At 35.7% G+C, this 17,255-nt stretch overlaps 1 protein-coding gene across 2 annotated transcripts in view; it reads left to right on the plus strand.

The window, feature by feature from the left end:
- The window catches only part of ldb2a (LIM domain binding 2a), a 43,162-nt gene extending 27,672 nt beyond the window's left edge, over positions 1-15,490 (plus strand). The window contains exons 4-9 of one of the 2 annotated variants that reach the window (XM_026280743.1): positions 2,719-2,841; positions 5,545-5,628; positions 7,191-7,314; positions 9,402-9,455; positions 10,092-10,231; positions 15,208-15,490. In XM_026280743.1, coding sequence (XP_026136528.1) covers positions 2,719-2,841; positions 5,545-5,628; positions 7,191-7,314; positions 9,402-9,455; positions 10,092-10,231; positions 15,208-15,438 — 756 coding nt within the window. In that variant the 3' untranslated portion in view covers positions 15,439-15,490. The remainder of the gene's footprint in view (positions 1-2,718; positions 2,842-5,544; positions 5,629-7,190; positions 7,315-9,401; positions 9,456-10,091; positions 10,232-15,207) is intronic. The other variant, XM_026280744.1, reaches the window with a different exon arrangement.
- Positions 15,491-17,255: the final 1,765 nt, after the last annotated feature.

A 17,255-nucleotide genomic window follows, 5' to 3' on the forward strand; every position in this document is an offset into this window, starting at 1 on the left:
ATAATTTACTACTTTAATCACAGCCAATATTCTATGTGTTTACTGATGGAGGTCGTTAGGAATCCGTGTGAAATATTTCTGGCAGCTTTGGACTCTGCTGAGAAAGCTCTTTATGAATCTATTACTCCGTACTCAGCCTGTGTGTTGTCATATACTTTAGCTTTTGATTCGTTTCTTTGTCATAGTAAAAAAATAAAAATAACAATAATAGAAACTGGTGAGATTTAATTTCAAAATCACAGTCTGAATTTGCTAAACAAGGACACAAAAGCAAGCATAACAAACATTTTACTGTATTTGAAAGGTGGAGAGCAAATTACAAGACATGGTTAATTTTTGTGTCAGTTAAGCATTTTACTGAATAAATATGCAGTTTGCCATTGATCTAAACCAAATGGGTTTATGTTATCGCTTGTACCATAAAGGTCATTTCCAGTTAACATTATTGTATTTCTATTATGCTTCAGGATAGGCTTACTGTACATTTTAGAATATAAGATAGAGCTACTTGATTCTTCGCCACTTTTGCAGCATCAATTCTTGCTGTCATAAATAGTCATAATAAAAAACATAATGGCCTATAAAAAGTACAGTCGTGTTGTCAAATTATGAGGAAGGGTCAAAGGTCATTGGCCCATTGTGGTTTGGAAGTAACATCATGCCCTCAGTTGTTACAAATAGCTTTTAAAGATCTGTCAGCTGTAGTGGACATCATGCATCGGAGGGTAAAACCACTTATCAACAGATTCTGTGTTTCCACCTTGTCCATCAAGCACTTTGGATTATTTTCACGCACTGATACGGACTAATCCATTCTAATCCATACAAGAGCCTGAGTACTTATCATTACAGAGGAATAGAAACCCACCGGTCTTTGAGCGACTGATTACAAAATCACAGCTGTACTTTATTAATCAAGTGCTGTATTCAGAGAGATGGTCAAAAACATAAAAGCAGGTATTTTAGTCACCTGTGTATTTGTACACAATTGAAGAACATTTTATTCATAAATGTAGCTCTTGTAATCTAGAGGCACTTTTATGTCCCAGGAGTTGATTGAATGATTGATTCATTTATCTGTTCTGTTAAAATATCATTATATTTTTTTTATTATTTATTTAATCAAAACTAACATATTTAAAATGTTTTATTTTTTATATGAGGGTAAAACTGTCTTGCAAACTGTTATTATTGTGTTTCTTTTATTGTGTGTATTTTATGTTTATTTTATTATTTTATTTTACATTATTTATTTATTTTTGGTATTTATCTGTAGATCTACTTTTACCCCATCCCAGAGCCAGATAAACAGTCATAATCTATGGAAGTCTGTTATGAAATGATCAATGTTTAAAACTATGAGAACTTGTATTAATTGTGTAACAATAATTTCAGATTTCAGACAAGTTTCAGCTGTGAACAATTTTTCACCCAGTAAAGTTTCATTCAAAAGTCAGTGTTCTTTTAAACCAACTTATTATATATATATATATATATATATATATATATATATATATATATATATATATATATATATATATATATTCTTTTTTTGCAAGAGCATTTCATTTGCAATAACAGTTTATTGTGCTCATTTAGAATACATGAAATGCTAACAATAAAAATAACCGTATAAAGACTAAGGAGATTGCAAAATGTAATTTGCCTCTTTATGATGAATAACTTGTTATATTCCTCAATAGTAAGTCGCTTTGGATAAATGCGTCTGCTAAATGAATAAACGTTAAATTATATTGTAAAATGTAGTTTCCTTCACAAAGTAAATGATGATTTCAGATATGGTGGAAATGACACGATCATAGTGTGAAAAAACATCAAGAGAATAGTATATCCAATACTGCACGTATGAAGAATCACCCATATTTCAGTATTCAAATGATTGGCTGGACCAGTTGAATTTTAAAGCAGAGTTATGGAGCAGTACAGTGAAAGACAGATGCTTTCATTTTCACTTAGCTTTTTTCCTCAGCATGTTACGTTGTTAAGAGATAGTGCCAAACGATAGATGGAACTAAGGAGAGCTAGAGAAAGAATAAGACAAACCAAAACAGGAGAAGCATACAGAAGATGAAAGAAGAGCGAGAGAATGTGAAAGAGTGTGGTCATGTGATGGCGCTGTGCTCTCCCGCCAGCCGCTTTTCTTGTTGATCCTCCAGAGACCATCTGTGCTGAGGGCATTGATTAGAGTGGCTCTGGCGGGATTACATCTTTGCTGTTGCCATGCCAACTAATCAGCTGATGCTCTCACCCCCCAATCCCCCTTCCTCCCCCTCCCTTTCTTCCTCCTCCTCATCCTCCGGTTGCCCCAGCAACAGAACACTGGGGCTATGAGTAGCGCAGCTCTAAATTCAGCAAAATGTTTTTCTCATCCTGTTGTTTTTTTTGTTTGTTTGTTTTTTTAAGTAATTGCTAATGGTTTATGACCTCTGCATGTATTCAGAATTTTGTTCTTTTGTGTTTGTGTAAGCTCTTCTCAAGAATTTCCATTACGTTGGCCTTCGGTTCAGGTATACAACATAAACACCTTTCATTAGGAAATGGCTTCGAAATGCTAACATCTGGTTTGAAAAGCCCAACTGACATAAAGTCTGAAAAATATCCATTCTGTCATGCTCAGAGCTAAAACGTATTTCTTTGTGATGAGAAAAAGACATAGTCTTTAATACATCATAGGTTTCTGAATGTTTGCGTTCTCAGGTGTGTACGGAGGGCCGGTTGATTTTGGAGTTCGCTTTCGATGATCTGATGAGGATCAAGACGTGGCACTTCACCATCAGACAGTATCGGGAACTTATCCCACGGAGCATTCTCGCCATGCATGTGAGTTTGATATCATAACTCTATCCTAGGGCTCTCCTGTCACATGGTTTGGTTGCAGGTGTGTGTGTAGTATATAGGCTGTAGGCTTTTCATTTTATGAAATGTAATGTTTAAAATGTTTGTTTTTGAACTCAAATGCTGCACTACCATTCAAAAGATTGAGGCCGGTGTGTTTATTTATTTTTTTTACGTTTTTGAAGGAAGTCTTTTATGTTCACCAAGGTTGACCATTGAAATATGGAGACAGTGAACTTCAGAGAAGGACAAGATACAGACTCTCTGCCTTTTTGTAACTTCTTATAATAATCATATATTAATTGCAATAATGACATTAATAATGTCACATGATGAGCTTATGTTTAAAAAGTTTAAAAAGTTTAAAAAATAATTTTGGCTGTTTAAATATCACACTTATACCAATAAAGGTCATTTTCATTTGACACTATCACTGACTACGTTTACATGCTGTTAAAATTCGGGTTATGGTCGGGTTAAGGTCACTATTTGGGTTTCTGAAACATTCGGGATAACCTGTTTACATGCGTGAGCAGAGAGAGTTACTCCTGTATACATGGAATGTGTAATCAGTCGTCAATATCCCGATGTAAACGGCGACGCACGGTTAGCATCTGGACGTAAGACGCAATATGCGTCATTTCCGACTCTTCTTCCTGTATCCAAAGACTCAAAAGACCAAGATTCCTTGCGAATAGAACATGCGCAGAACACACATTTTGATGGGGATATGCCGAAACGCCTTTACAAGACCAAATATTCGGGTTAGAAAAGGGGTACCCCAGGTATAATATCCCGGTTTTTAAAAAACGGGATATGAGCATATCCGGGTTTTTGCCGGTGTTTACATGGCTGTGCGCGACCGGGTTATTGCTAATATTTGCTAATATTTTTGAACGGGTTATTGGCTGCATGTAAACGTAGTCACTGTTGTGTTTCTAATAGTATGTGGGTTTATGCCCCTGGAGAGACTGTCTGGATCTTCAGAATATAAGCTACATGATGCTCCCCCACTTTTGCAGCCTGATTTCTTGCTGTCATAAATAGCTCTCTGCATTTGTCATTACTTCTGATAATCATATATTAATTATAATATAAGAATAATGATATTAAAAATGTCGACAAACTTATTTGTGGAATATTAAGACTTTTTAATGTTTTTTGAAAGAAATCTTTGGGGGTTTTTTGGAAACTTTTTGGTCACACTTTATTTTAATTATGACTTTTGCCTCAATTTACTTCCAGTTTGCTGCTTATTGTTGCTGCTTGTCTGACTTATGAATAATTGTATATTTTGGTTTGCGTCCATCAATGTTCAAATAAAAGGAAAAAATATAGTTACGATTTTTGGTTTGGATCATGAGTGCTATAACGCATGTCTACACCAGACACTGTCATAATCACGTCCCTGTCTATATACTGGATGCTTCAAAGCAAAAGTGCAGAATCCATTTCTTTACTGAAGTGGGTCAGAAATAGAATGAGGCATCCAGTTCAGATATTATATTGGGCTCTATTTGCATTTGTCGTGTCACTTCCGTCTGGTGTAAACGGAACTGACAAGAGATAATAATTATAGAATAAATTAAGAAAATATTTTTACAGCCAGTTTATTCAGAGATATCAAAGCTGTCTTGGATAGAAAAAAAAAAGGTAAAAAGTACAATCAAAAGGTCAAATGAGTAATATGTAATGAGTAATGAATACAGCAGACATACTGCGATGAAGGAAATAAAAGCAATTAAAAATCTGGGATTTGTTTATATTATTATAAACCTTAACTTTTAATGACTCATTGCTTATCGAGCTTTAAACCACACTTGAGTTTTAACTCATTTCTCCCCCTTGTAGATTCAGATATAGTGTAGTTTTAGAAAGTTTGTTCACTGCAACTTGTGAAATTCACATGCTCTTAAATTGGGCCCTTTGGGGCCCTGTGTTCTGGTGGAGAGGGAGAGAGAGTGAACGAGGGAGAAAGGGCTTTGAAAGATTTTTGACAAGGATAGTGCAAAAGTTACTGCAGCATGTTTGATCGTCTCATTCTCGTACACAAGGGTAAAGTTGCACAGAAATTGAGTCAAACTCATCTGATCAAGACTAATGAGGATATGAGCAAACTGGAGGAACCTCGTTTTAGATTCTCTATACTTTGCTATTTTACTCTGCCCTGCCCAATCAAACGACAGTAGCTCTATGATTGGCTGGTGTCATTAAACTCATGCTGCTTAACACAATTTACCTTAATGAATCTGGTCAATGATTTTGCCAGTAAGTACACAAACAGCTTTAGTTTGTAATTCATAGTGAAATGCACTATAACATTTCAATTGACATTTAGTCAATCAATATTAATTAGCAGCTGCAGCACACTCCTGATTCAATGCCCCAGATCTGAATCAAAAATGCATTCAGTGTAATCACAGTGATTCAGATAAATTACATCACTGGAATCTCTCCAGCACACAGATAGCATCTCATCCAGTGCCACAACCACCAGACGCTGAGAGCCCCTCAGAAATAAAGATCTGACAAGTGTGAATTTGTGGTCACATTCAGGGTCTCATAAAACACACATGAAGAACAAGCATCATATGTGTTGCTTTTGGTCAATATCATGCTGTGGATTTTGGGGGTTTGTATAAAGTGATTTTCTTTTTTTTTTTTCTTTTTTTTTTTGTCCACCTGCAGGCACAAGACCCTCAAGTCCTGGAGCAACTCTCAAAAAACATCACCCGCATGGGACTGACCAACTTCACCCTTAACTACCTCAGGGTAGGAGGAACTAAAATAGTTTGATTGTTCAATTTCCATTACAAAAAAAAAGTATTGATGCGATAGCATGGTGAGCTTATGGTATCAGAAGATAATACCATGGTGTCAATATGTATATACACACACACACACACACACACACACATATAAATATATGTATTAGGGAGTTCCTCAAATATTGTGTTAGACAATAGGGGCTCTTAAAGAAAAAAGTGAGCTCCAAAAACCCATGATATTATGGTATATGGTATGATATACTGTGGTATATGTCCAAAAAATATGATATCACCCTGGTCCCAACTATAATTTATCAATTATAACTTTTATATGCTTATGTTATTCCTTAAACTGTGCATATATATTGAAAAATGAATTATATATATTTGTAATATGTATTTGTACATTTATGTGTGACTGAATGTGTGTGTGTGTGTGTGTGTGTGTGTGTTAACACGGCTCAGAATTTATTAGCCAGCTTCATGGCGGCTTTGTTTATTCCCGTCATTTCAGTGTGAGTGACAGCTCCATTTTGCAAATGGGAGAACAAGAGAGGGAGAGAAAATGAATTGGATAAAGAAAATTAGCATAACATTAATGAGCTTTCCCGGTTGAAGTGCAGCGTTGTGGGTCTCTCTCTGCGCTGCGCTGGAGCTCAGCAAAACACAAACTTGTTTATAGCGAGCTACTGGGAGAAGAGAGGAAAAATGCCCTTTCAAGGTTTTCGGAACAACCGTTTTTCTCCCACTGAGTGTGTCTTTCTTCGTTGTTGTTCCACGCATTAAACGCACAGCTTCGCTTATAAACACAGAGTTAAAATGCAGCGGTGCTGCCTAAGCTGAATTGTGAATTAAATTTGGATTAGATGTAGCTCTTGTAACAGCAAGTCTGTGTGCCCTCAGCCAAATCTGCACCTGTTTTTTTATTGGACAGGACTCTGTATACTTCACTGCACAGGATCAGTATATAGTAAATACAGTCATGTGGCTTGTCCAATATTTTTTTTAGAAAAAAAAAATCAATGGGCTCTGAAAAAAGATTAATCATTCATAATTTTTTGCCTGATTTAAATGAGAGGTCAACCTCATGGACTTTAGTAGCACACTGTTATTCCTGTAAACAAGATTATTTTTCCTCTCACCGGGGTAATTTCTCACGATCCTTACTTTGGTGTGCTGTAAAAATACCTCGTAAAAGTGACTCATTAGCATCGCTTGAAAAACCTCCACCGCGTTTATCAGTAAATCCACACCGAGGACGTTTCCTGTGCTCGGACGCAACAAGACCACTGTCCGGTGAGATGGACAAGGAAGCTTGTAGGTTTCCTCACATTCAGACTAGAAATAGCTCTGCTCTGTGGGCCCGGATCCAGAGATTGTTTCCCTGGACCTGTGGAAGTGAGAGGATACAGCAGCGTTGGGATATGATCCTGTCAGTGGGAAGTGATTTGTGTGTGTGCGTATCCGTGTGAGTTTCTGTGTGATTTTACATGATAATATTGTTACATTGTTACATGACAATATGTTTAAAATGGTTAAACTGGTGACTTTGTGCGTTTCATTTAGTTGTGTGTCATTCTGGAGCCGATGCAAGAGCTAATGTCCCGACACAAGACCTACAACCTCAGCCCCAGAGACTGTCTAAAGACCTGTCTGTTCCAGAAGTGGCAAAGAATGGTGGCCCCTCCAGGTAACAGCAAATCACTGTCATCTGTATTACAGGACGCTCCTAACGGCAGCAATTTGTGCTCTATCAGATCTTTACGGATGTGTGTGTTTAATGCCATGGCCTTTGGGGAAATATGCTCTAATTCAGCACTTCTGTGTGACCTGTCAGGATCGAAGAGTTTTACAGTCTTTGGTGGACTAGAACAGATCTGCAAACTTTACAGTGACCCCAAAATGTATTTGGTCAAACAATGCATACAGTTGTGCTCATAAGATTACATACCTCTTGCAGAATATGCATCTATCTATCTATCTATCTGTCTATCTATCTATCTATATATATATCTCTATATATATTCATCTCTCTCTCTCTCTCTCTCTCTCTCTCTCTCTATAAAAATATATATATAAAAAAACATAATTATGTTGTAATAAAATGTATTACATTTTATATATATATATATATATATATATATATATATATATATATATATATATATATATATATATATATATATATATATATATATATAATGTATTACATTTTATTACAACATAATTATGTGTAATACAAATACATTAACAGACAATTAGAAATAAAAATAAAAACAAATAGCAATTATAATGCATAAAAACCCTGACAGCTGTTGCTAACAACAAGTGCTAAAATTAGCATCTGATTAAACATTAAATGAAAGACAGTAGAGGGAAAAAGTTAATAAATAAAATGAAAATAAAGACACAATGACACTTCAAGGATTACACTATGTTCTGTTATCTGCTGGATTCATACATAACATACAGTACATTCAAGTTATTTAAGGTAAATATGTTTCAGCTAGAGTCCATTTCTATTGAAAAATTTCAGCTGCAGTTTAGCAGTGTAGCTGTTCTCTTTTTTTCTCTTATCCTTTCTAAAAACTCTCATTTGGTAGAACGTGTCAGTAAGGATTAGACATCAGTGAATATCTCCAGCTTTTGATGTCTATGTAGGGTTCTCAGGGGGTCAAATCAATCAATAATAATGATTTAGACTTGTCTTTAGATCGCATGACGGGTTTACATATCATGGAATATGATTTAAACACTGACAACATGACATGTAAGAGACTGAAACATCCTCCATCCGCTCCCTGTGGGTGAAACCCTGTATGACCCCCGTCCAGTCGTCAGCACCGGCCTTCTCACAGTCCGTATCCAAGTGGATCTTCTGTAATTGTCGTTTCCTTATTAGCTTCGCTTCCCTCTTTCCTCCCATTCTTCTGAAATCTGGAGAGCGTTTGTGTTCAGAACAGGAAGGAAAGAAGGTTGCCTTTATATGCTGATAAGTTTTTTTTGCCCCTTTTTTCACCTGTGCATGTGTATCTGTGGAAACAAGGGCGTTTTAGTACGTCATTCACACACTCGCACTGATAAACATACAAAAATGAAGGTTCTTCTCCAGAAAATCAAAACAGATTTCCTTCTACAGTCTGTTTATTATTATATTTGACTTTATTTTGAATCTATCGTGTAGAAACATCTCCCTGGGTGTGGTTAGTAAGAACCTCCAAAATGTATTTCATTTTCAGGCATCAGTAATGACTAACAATGTGTCAAACGTTTTGATTGTTATACTAAAATTAAATTAATAAAATAACAATTCATGGCTATACAGTATTTACAGCTTAACAAACTATTATTTTCAGTCGATTTGGATTCATTCATACTCAAAACCAGTTCATATACAATAAACATTTGTCTTTTTCATTAATGCCATGTTTGTTTAATTTAATTGATCCTTGCTTAATTATTAATTTCTTTCAAAACCCTAAAAGTCGACTGATCCCAAAATTTAAGCAGTAGTGTATAAAGCAAAAATTATCTAATTAACATTTCTGCGAGAAATGTTCATACAGGGTTTGTGCACAAATATGTGTGTTTGTATGATTAGCATAAGAGACCCACAGATTTTGCCATACATATTTCAAAAAATTTCTGCTGTTGACAGCAAGCCTGCAGTCTTGCAGTTTACATTTGCATATGTCTTCTGGTCTTAGATATGCATAACAGCTTGATTTGTCATAAGTATTATCTTGGAAATAAATCTTGCTTTGGATATGATTTCAGCTGGACATCCACAGAACTTCAAAACGGAAATTTTCCCCTCAAATCACAAAAAAGGTACTCTTCTCATCTTTTGAATCGCCTTCTAATAGGCAAACTGCACTCTGTCTAAACTGAAACCCATGAAATACATGAACCATGAATACTCAGCATAGAAAGAGATATTTCAGTAGTCACTCTAAAAATGCAATTTGTTTAAAAAGCAAGATATTTGCTAAACGTAATCACAATTTTTTAGTTGCATTATTAAATGTTTTTTTAAGGATTTATCTTCCAAAAAGGAATTAGAAAACACTTTTTAATGATAGTGTTAGTGCTATTTATTGAAAGTAAACAGCATTTGTACATTGATGCTATAAGTATGCATGCATGACTGGCTGCAGAGACTGCAGTATGCACGCTTGAGCTTTTATGCAAATGAGGTTCTCTCTTACTAGTGCATGTCTTGGGAGATGTTTGAATGTTCTCTCTCTCAGAAAAAAATAGATGCATTTCTTTATCTTTTCCTATGTGATCACATATATGTGTTTGCATATGTTGCATATGAATATTGCATATGAAAAGTCTTTTTTCTTCATCTGCGTGAATGCATTTGTGGCATGTTCATGAGTGTGGATGTGTGTTTTATTAATACTTTTGATCTGTGTGTGTGTGTGTGGGTGTCTGCCTGCTTGTGTGTTTTGTGGAGAGCAGAGCCCACTCGACAGACCACGACCAAGAGAAGAAAGAGGAAGAACTCCGCCAGCAGTGCGTCTAACAGTAACCTTGGCAACAGCGCTGGCGGCAAGAAACGCAGCCCTGCCAACAACTTCAATCTGACCAGCCAGGTACCTGTAAGCATCAGATCTTCTTCTTTGCACACACACCTACATACACACATTGTAACCATCCAAAACGTTAAGACAATTTTGCTCAGATTGCTGTCCTAAGGGTATGATTATGCTGTCAAAACACATATAAAAAGGCGCTGTAGTTTTGATTCACAGCGATAGTTGTGTGACAAGAGCTTATTCAATCATATCCCTGTGACCTGTGTTTAGGAAGAGTTCCTTCCATAATGAAAAGCTTTTGTCATTTTTACTCAGTCTCATGTTGTTCCAAACCCATAGGACTCTCTTTTTGTCATGCAACACAAAATGTATTCTTTTAAGAAAGTGTATTTGCATCAAGCAAATTATGAAAACAGATGGCTGTCAATCTCCAAAATTGACACAAAAAAAGCCCCACAACATTGGCACACAAACCTTGTGCACTGTATAAATCATCTGACAGTTTGATTTTGAGCAAATACTTTTCATTAAATCATCTAATTTATTTTATAGAACTATTGAATGATTTGTTTGCATAGGTTTACAGTCAACTGAATAGGATTATTATTGAATGATGACTAAATTTTAGTCTGTTCTTCTAAAAAAACTACAGTATAGCTTCCGAAGACCTGTTCCACGGAAGAAAGAAACGCAATACAAGTTTGGAATTACAAGTTTGTGATTAAATTACAGAATTTACATTTTTCTGGGTGAACTATCCCTTTATCTGTGTCTCTCACAACTAATGAAACATTAAAGTGCTGTTATGACACGTTATAACAATGTTATGCCAGTTTTTTGGTCCGTGAAACAGATATAAAGCATATTAAATCCCAATGCCAAAGTAAATACTCTCTCTCTCTCTCTCTGCACCTTTACAGAGAGAGACTCCTTAGCCCTCATTTTCAATTCCTATATTACCCACTTACAGTGTTTAACCCCAATTCAGAGGCATTTATCCCAGAGTGCCTCTTTATCCCCCAGGCTTCCTCTTCAGGCATTACTCTGGCGGTCGATGTGTTCTCCCAGTTCACACACTACAGGGTCAAACACACAGCGCGCGAGTGCTGATGCTGTTTTTTTGGGAAGTGGTATTGTGAGGCGGTAAATTTGTTTGCAGATGGATGATGGGATTTGTAGTGCGTGGCTTTTCCCCTGGAGTTCAGGGAAACATGAATGCCGTAGAGGAGATTAGAGAGGAGAGACAGTCGCGTGTTCCAGCTCAGTTTGTCAAACCCAGTTTGTTTTCCTACTGGAAATGTATCAAAACTACATTTTTGACAAGTAATATGCATTGCTAAGAACTTTATTTGGACAGCTTTAAAGGTGATGTTCTCAATATTTTGGCGATAGTTTTATATAGTTATATATCTGTATCATGGTAATTTTACTATTATATATGATGTTATAATATTCAGTAATATTTTAAATTAGCTTTCTATTTTCATTTTAGACTACCTTTTAGAAATTTAGTTTATATAAATGTATTTAAATGTATTATTTATTTATATATATATATATATATATATACACACACACACACACACACACATATATATATATATATATATATATATATATATATATATATATATATATATACTGTGTATGTATGTATATTGCTTAGATTTGTCAAAGTTTTGTTTTATTACTTTAATTTAGGCATTTATTTTATTTCAGCCAGTTGGTTTCAGCTAAATTTCTTGTTTCTAATCCGATATTTATATTTCATTTATTTGAAATGATATAAAAATGTATTTTATTTGAAATTAGCTTATTTAATTTAATTATATCATATATTCCTGTATATGGCCATATAAAATGATTTATATATTTATGTGCATATCTGCTGAAATGAAATATTTTATTTACACCATATTTTCTTCTCTCTTGGGAAGTTTTGTCTCTCCATATATGTGACTCTAATTGCATATATTTTGTCCTGCTTGTATCTAGTCAACGTCCATCACTTGGGCACCAGACACATTCACACAAGCAGAGAGGAAAGTGTTGGTGTGAGCAACTGGCTCGGTGCCAGTGCTAATTATCATATAGATCCTCTCTGTGTGTGTGTGTGTGTTTCACAACACTTGTCATTTTGCTCCCCATTCGAAAGCAGCAAGTTTCATTGTAAGCAATGTCATGGAGAAGAACACACTGGTTACATATGTAGCGTGGCCACTTGGCTTTGTCTGTGCAGTCATCGCATGCTGCCTGATCGGTTTCCTACGTGAGCCCAATCACAATGAGCTGATCATGTGACCACCAGGTTTTGGGGAGGATGGGGGCTCAACAGCATTACAACAGTGCCCCCTTGTGGTTATGTTTTTGGGCTAGAATTATGATTTCAGTACTATTATGACAAGCTGGTCAGTCATGCATGTGTAACGTGCCTGGATTAGCACATGCATGCACATCTTCTGAACTCTTAAACAATGTCTAGCTCAAATGAGGGCTTTCTATGCTCCTCAAGCTCAGATGGAGGTGGATGCTGAGCTAGTCTTTGTGGGCGGCAGGTAGTCGGTCTGTTTTACTCTGGGTTTAGCCACAGGCTACATCTAATTAGACAAGAGCACCGGACAGCCTTTCCATTTGATAGCAATTAGAGCTCTCCGTCAAACCACCTGCTGGAAACCTGTAGGTTGCATGAGCGCGTCTGTATTTGAGTGTGCTAATGTTTGTGATCCTGGCCCTCAGTTTAACACCCAGACTGCAGGGAGACAATTGCCTTTCAAAAACAGATGGCAAATTCAAGGCTCGTTGGCAAGCGGTGTTCATTTTTTTTCTAATCTGAAGTATTTCAGCTAATGACTTAATTAGCTATGCAAATTGACAAATCAGTGTGTGGATATTGTTATTTAGTCAAAAAGCCCACCTTAATGAATGAGAGTAATTAAGAAGCAGAAGGGTGGGAAGGACTGACAGTGACTCTGGGTCACAGCCAAAGCTCTCACGAGACGACACGATAGTCAGCGCTCAAATAAACAGACAGGAAACCGTAAAAGAGCTGAATCAAGAGAGTCCAGTAGTGTGAAGGGTGCAAGGAGTCTCATAGCTTGTAACCTGGAGAATGAATGGGAACACTTTATGATCAATGTTCAGTTGGATAACACTAGTTAACCAACTTCATTAATCTAGGTTAATGGACATTTCTACATATATTATTGTTAATATATGTGTGGCTTAAAATGGAAGTCAATGGCTACCAGTACCAAGTACTTACCATACTATACTACTACTATAAAGTCTATAAAGGCTTCCAGAAACTAAAGTTATGTTGAAACTTAAGTTGAAACTTATTGTAAAGTGTTACCGGACTACTCACAGTTTCTTGATCTTTACATTTGCTATTTAATTAAGGGAGAATAATAAATATAGTGCTAAAATGCATTTAAGATGCAATCACATTAATTTTGTCTCACTGACATTCAATTTCATTGTGTCTGTTATTTAAAAAAATCAATTAATTTTAATGTCATACTAAAGTGTCACACGCTACTACACATTTCAGTTTAACCTGTGCCAATTTACAGTATGGCACTAAAGAATTTGACTGTGTGTGAATATTTCATTATAAACATCCTCAGCTTTTTAATGCTCGTTTATTTTAGACATTTTAATTAAAGCAACAAATCCAGTGGGAAAAATATGCAAACAAATTGTCTCTGCTTTTATTGAAAACATTCTGATGAGGAGTACAAAGTGCAAAAATATAACAAATAAAAGTGTTAAAAATAATGTATTAATAATCTTCTTGTTCACGTCTCATATGTACTTGTTTCTTGCTGCAGTGATTTTGTCAGCTTTTTTATTTGTAGTCACTTCTTGCATCTTGATCAGTTAGATTACTGTCTGATTGCATATGCAAATTTGATTTACACTTGGCCACTTTCATGTGTCTCAGAAAAACAGATATTATTGCAGTCTATAAACATGCTAAATGCAAATTTACTTGATGCTAAAGCTAGGCAGCAAAATGATCTGTTGAAAACACACACAAAGAAAATAGTGTTTGCTCACGCATGTGGATTGTGTGCTCCCAACTTATATATGCTGATGAGGTTCTCTACCATAAGGATCAAATATGGATCTTATATTAAGTTCCCTTAAATACGGGCCAATTCTGTATGTGACAGCTGGCAATCGTACATAGAACTGGAGCTAGAAGAAGAGCATACAGAGAGATAAAGAGCTCCCATGCCATAGACACACATGATCAGCGAAGCGTGTGCTCCAGTTAACTGATCAGTTAAGCCTGAAAGAGAGAGAAAGAACAGAAGACTGCACTAGAACAAAGCTCCAGATACAACATTGTGACTAATTAATCACACGATTGATTGCAATTATCACACAAAGAATCCACATCGATTTCATGTATTGTATTTTCATTTAAGATATTATAAATTAATATATTTTATACATTATTTAAACACATTACAAAACAATTGAAACATTGTAACTCCTCACAATTTATTCACAATTCATAACATCAGTTTTTAACACAAAAACATACTAATTACAGTTAATTGCACCTAATCAAACATTATAATCACAATCACATCTATTTTTAACATATTATATTTTAATTTAATATATACATAATATATTATAACAATTTTGATATTTTTTTAATCATTTTTAAAAGTTCCAACTAATCTATTTTTTATGTAATATTTTTCAATATATTTTTGTAACATTTTAAAATGCAAATAGTTTAAATTTGTTAATATGTATTACTTAAATAAATAAAAAACGAGTGTTACAAATAATGTATATAAATATATTTATGAATATATATGAATACTAATGATTTATCCGACTCTACGTGTAAAAAAATTTACATGGTAAATTCAAGGTTAGGGATTTCAAACAAAAAACAAACACTATCATATGTCTGGGTCTGGTTGGTCTGTTTTCTCTTTAACTGCACCCAAAGTTTCGTCACAAATATGAAACCTGTCTTATTTTGTTGTTTGACTGTCTAACTGTTTGTGTTGCAGGATGTGATGGTGGTAGGTGAGCCCACCCTAATGGGCGGGGAGTTTGGAGATGAGGACGAGCGTCTGATCACTCGGCTAGAAAACACACAATATGATGCCACCAATGGCCTGGACGATGACGACGACTTCACAAGCTCGCCGGCGCTCGGCAACAATGCTCCCTGGAACAGCAAGCCGCCCACAGGACAAGACAGCAAGCCGGAGAGCACGGCCTCGCAGCCGTCTCAGTAGGAGACAACATGCGCAATGCCCTGCTCTTTCTCTCTGACCTCACTTTTTACCCTCGATGATGTAAATCCCGTGTCATGGTGTCAATGATGTCATCCATTTTCACCAGAAACTGATGGTTCCACTTCTTATTTTGGGTAACATTTAAGAACTTCACAGCCCAAACTTTGGCAGCAATATTTGCTCACTGGATTTTTTCGAAATCATCTAGCTGTGCTACAAAGCATCGCAAGAAATGTGACTTTTGGAAGAACTTGATTTTATCAAGGCTGAGTGAGCAATCTGAATTTACAGAGACCTGAAATTGGGACAACTTTAGCCCAATATTCGATGTAAAAAAGCTTTCTGTCTCGCAGTTCATCACACATCTCCATAGTGACTCTAGCTGGCTACTACACTCGATATCAACCAATCGCTGAAGAGACGGACGTGTTGACTGTCTTGTCACTGGAGACCGGAACTGCAGAGGCATCCACCGAGACCAATCCCTGAACATTTGCATTTTTATTGGAAATTCGTTTGGCTATTGTCTTTTTCTCTCGGCTTTCAATTAAAAGTGAACCGCCTTGCATTCCTTCAACACAGCTGACTGTATTAACAAAGACGGATTGTACAGATCGTGCTTTAATTCCTAAATTCCTATTTGATTTCTGAGTCAATGTGCTATTTCAATCATTTGTGATTTTTCTGTATTCTCCTTGTACTGTACCATCGGGATTAGGAGTTTATTCACGGACAGGCAAGCACATATGAAAAGCATATTTGTCCATCTTCCGCTCTCCCTGTATTGACTTATTTTCATAATGGAATATGATATGTTTCTGCATGACATTTCGAAATCGGTAACATGCTTTTGAGGTCACGTTGGACTCTGGTTATAGATTTGGAAGCACAGTAACCAGGGTTGTGACTTTGACAATAAAAATGCTTTCTGCTTCATCTGATGTAATGTTACTGAAGTCATCAGACCTTGATGTAAACGGCAGCTGTTTTGACGTTTACTAGTTGTTGTTTGACTTTTTTTTTTTATCTGATAATAACAGATTTCATACTCAGGAATGAACACCATACTGAGAAATGAGAACATTAAATATAACTTACTGTAAATTCAGTCACAAATATACTGTTCATAAGCTGTGTATGAGTTTAAATAACATTCATCATGTCTAGCTTCAACCCTAATTTTAACAGGAGAACAGCCTTTTTATCTAAAAATCATTCTAAAAAATGCAATGAATGCCCTTCTAGCAAATCATGTGATCAGGTTTACACAGCTTTATGTCATTTCTGTAGCTAGAGACACTTTGTTTTTACAAAAACATTATATACTGTCCACTGGATTTGGAAATATTTCTTTAAGGCCCTTTAAGAGTTGTGTGCTTTAATGATTGAAAAGAATATTACGGTGATGATGATGATGATGATGATGATGATGATGATGATGATGATGACAAACAGCCAAATATTTTTTTTAATTAATCAAATTCTTTGTTGTTGTGTTTTGTCATTACAAAACATTTCCTGAATATTTTTTCCTGAACATAAGGTATTTCCAAAACCAACTAAATTGTATTACTGAAACTCTGCACAGTTTGTAAAATATTTAGCAGAGCTGTTTTTTTGTGTCATATCCAAAGTCTTGTACGTATGCTTTGCCATTTTGTGTGCCAATAAATTGTGCTTATAAAACCTTTTGCTGCAATATCTCTGCTCCCCCTTACTCAAGTTTTACTTTGCACATTTCCAAACATGTTCTTCAAGTCTCAATGGCGCCACCCTGTGTTCAATATTATGCATGTATTGCTTGTATTGTTTTGTAT

Source organism: Carassius auratus, chromosome 14, assembly GCF_003368295.1.
Source record: "Carassius auratus strain Wakin chromosome 14, ASM336829v1, whole genome shotgun sequence".
Taxonomy (NCBI): Eukaryota; Metazoa; Chordata; class Actinopteri; order Cypriniformes; family Cyprinidae; genus Carassius; species Carassius auratus.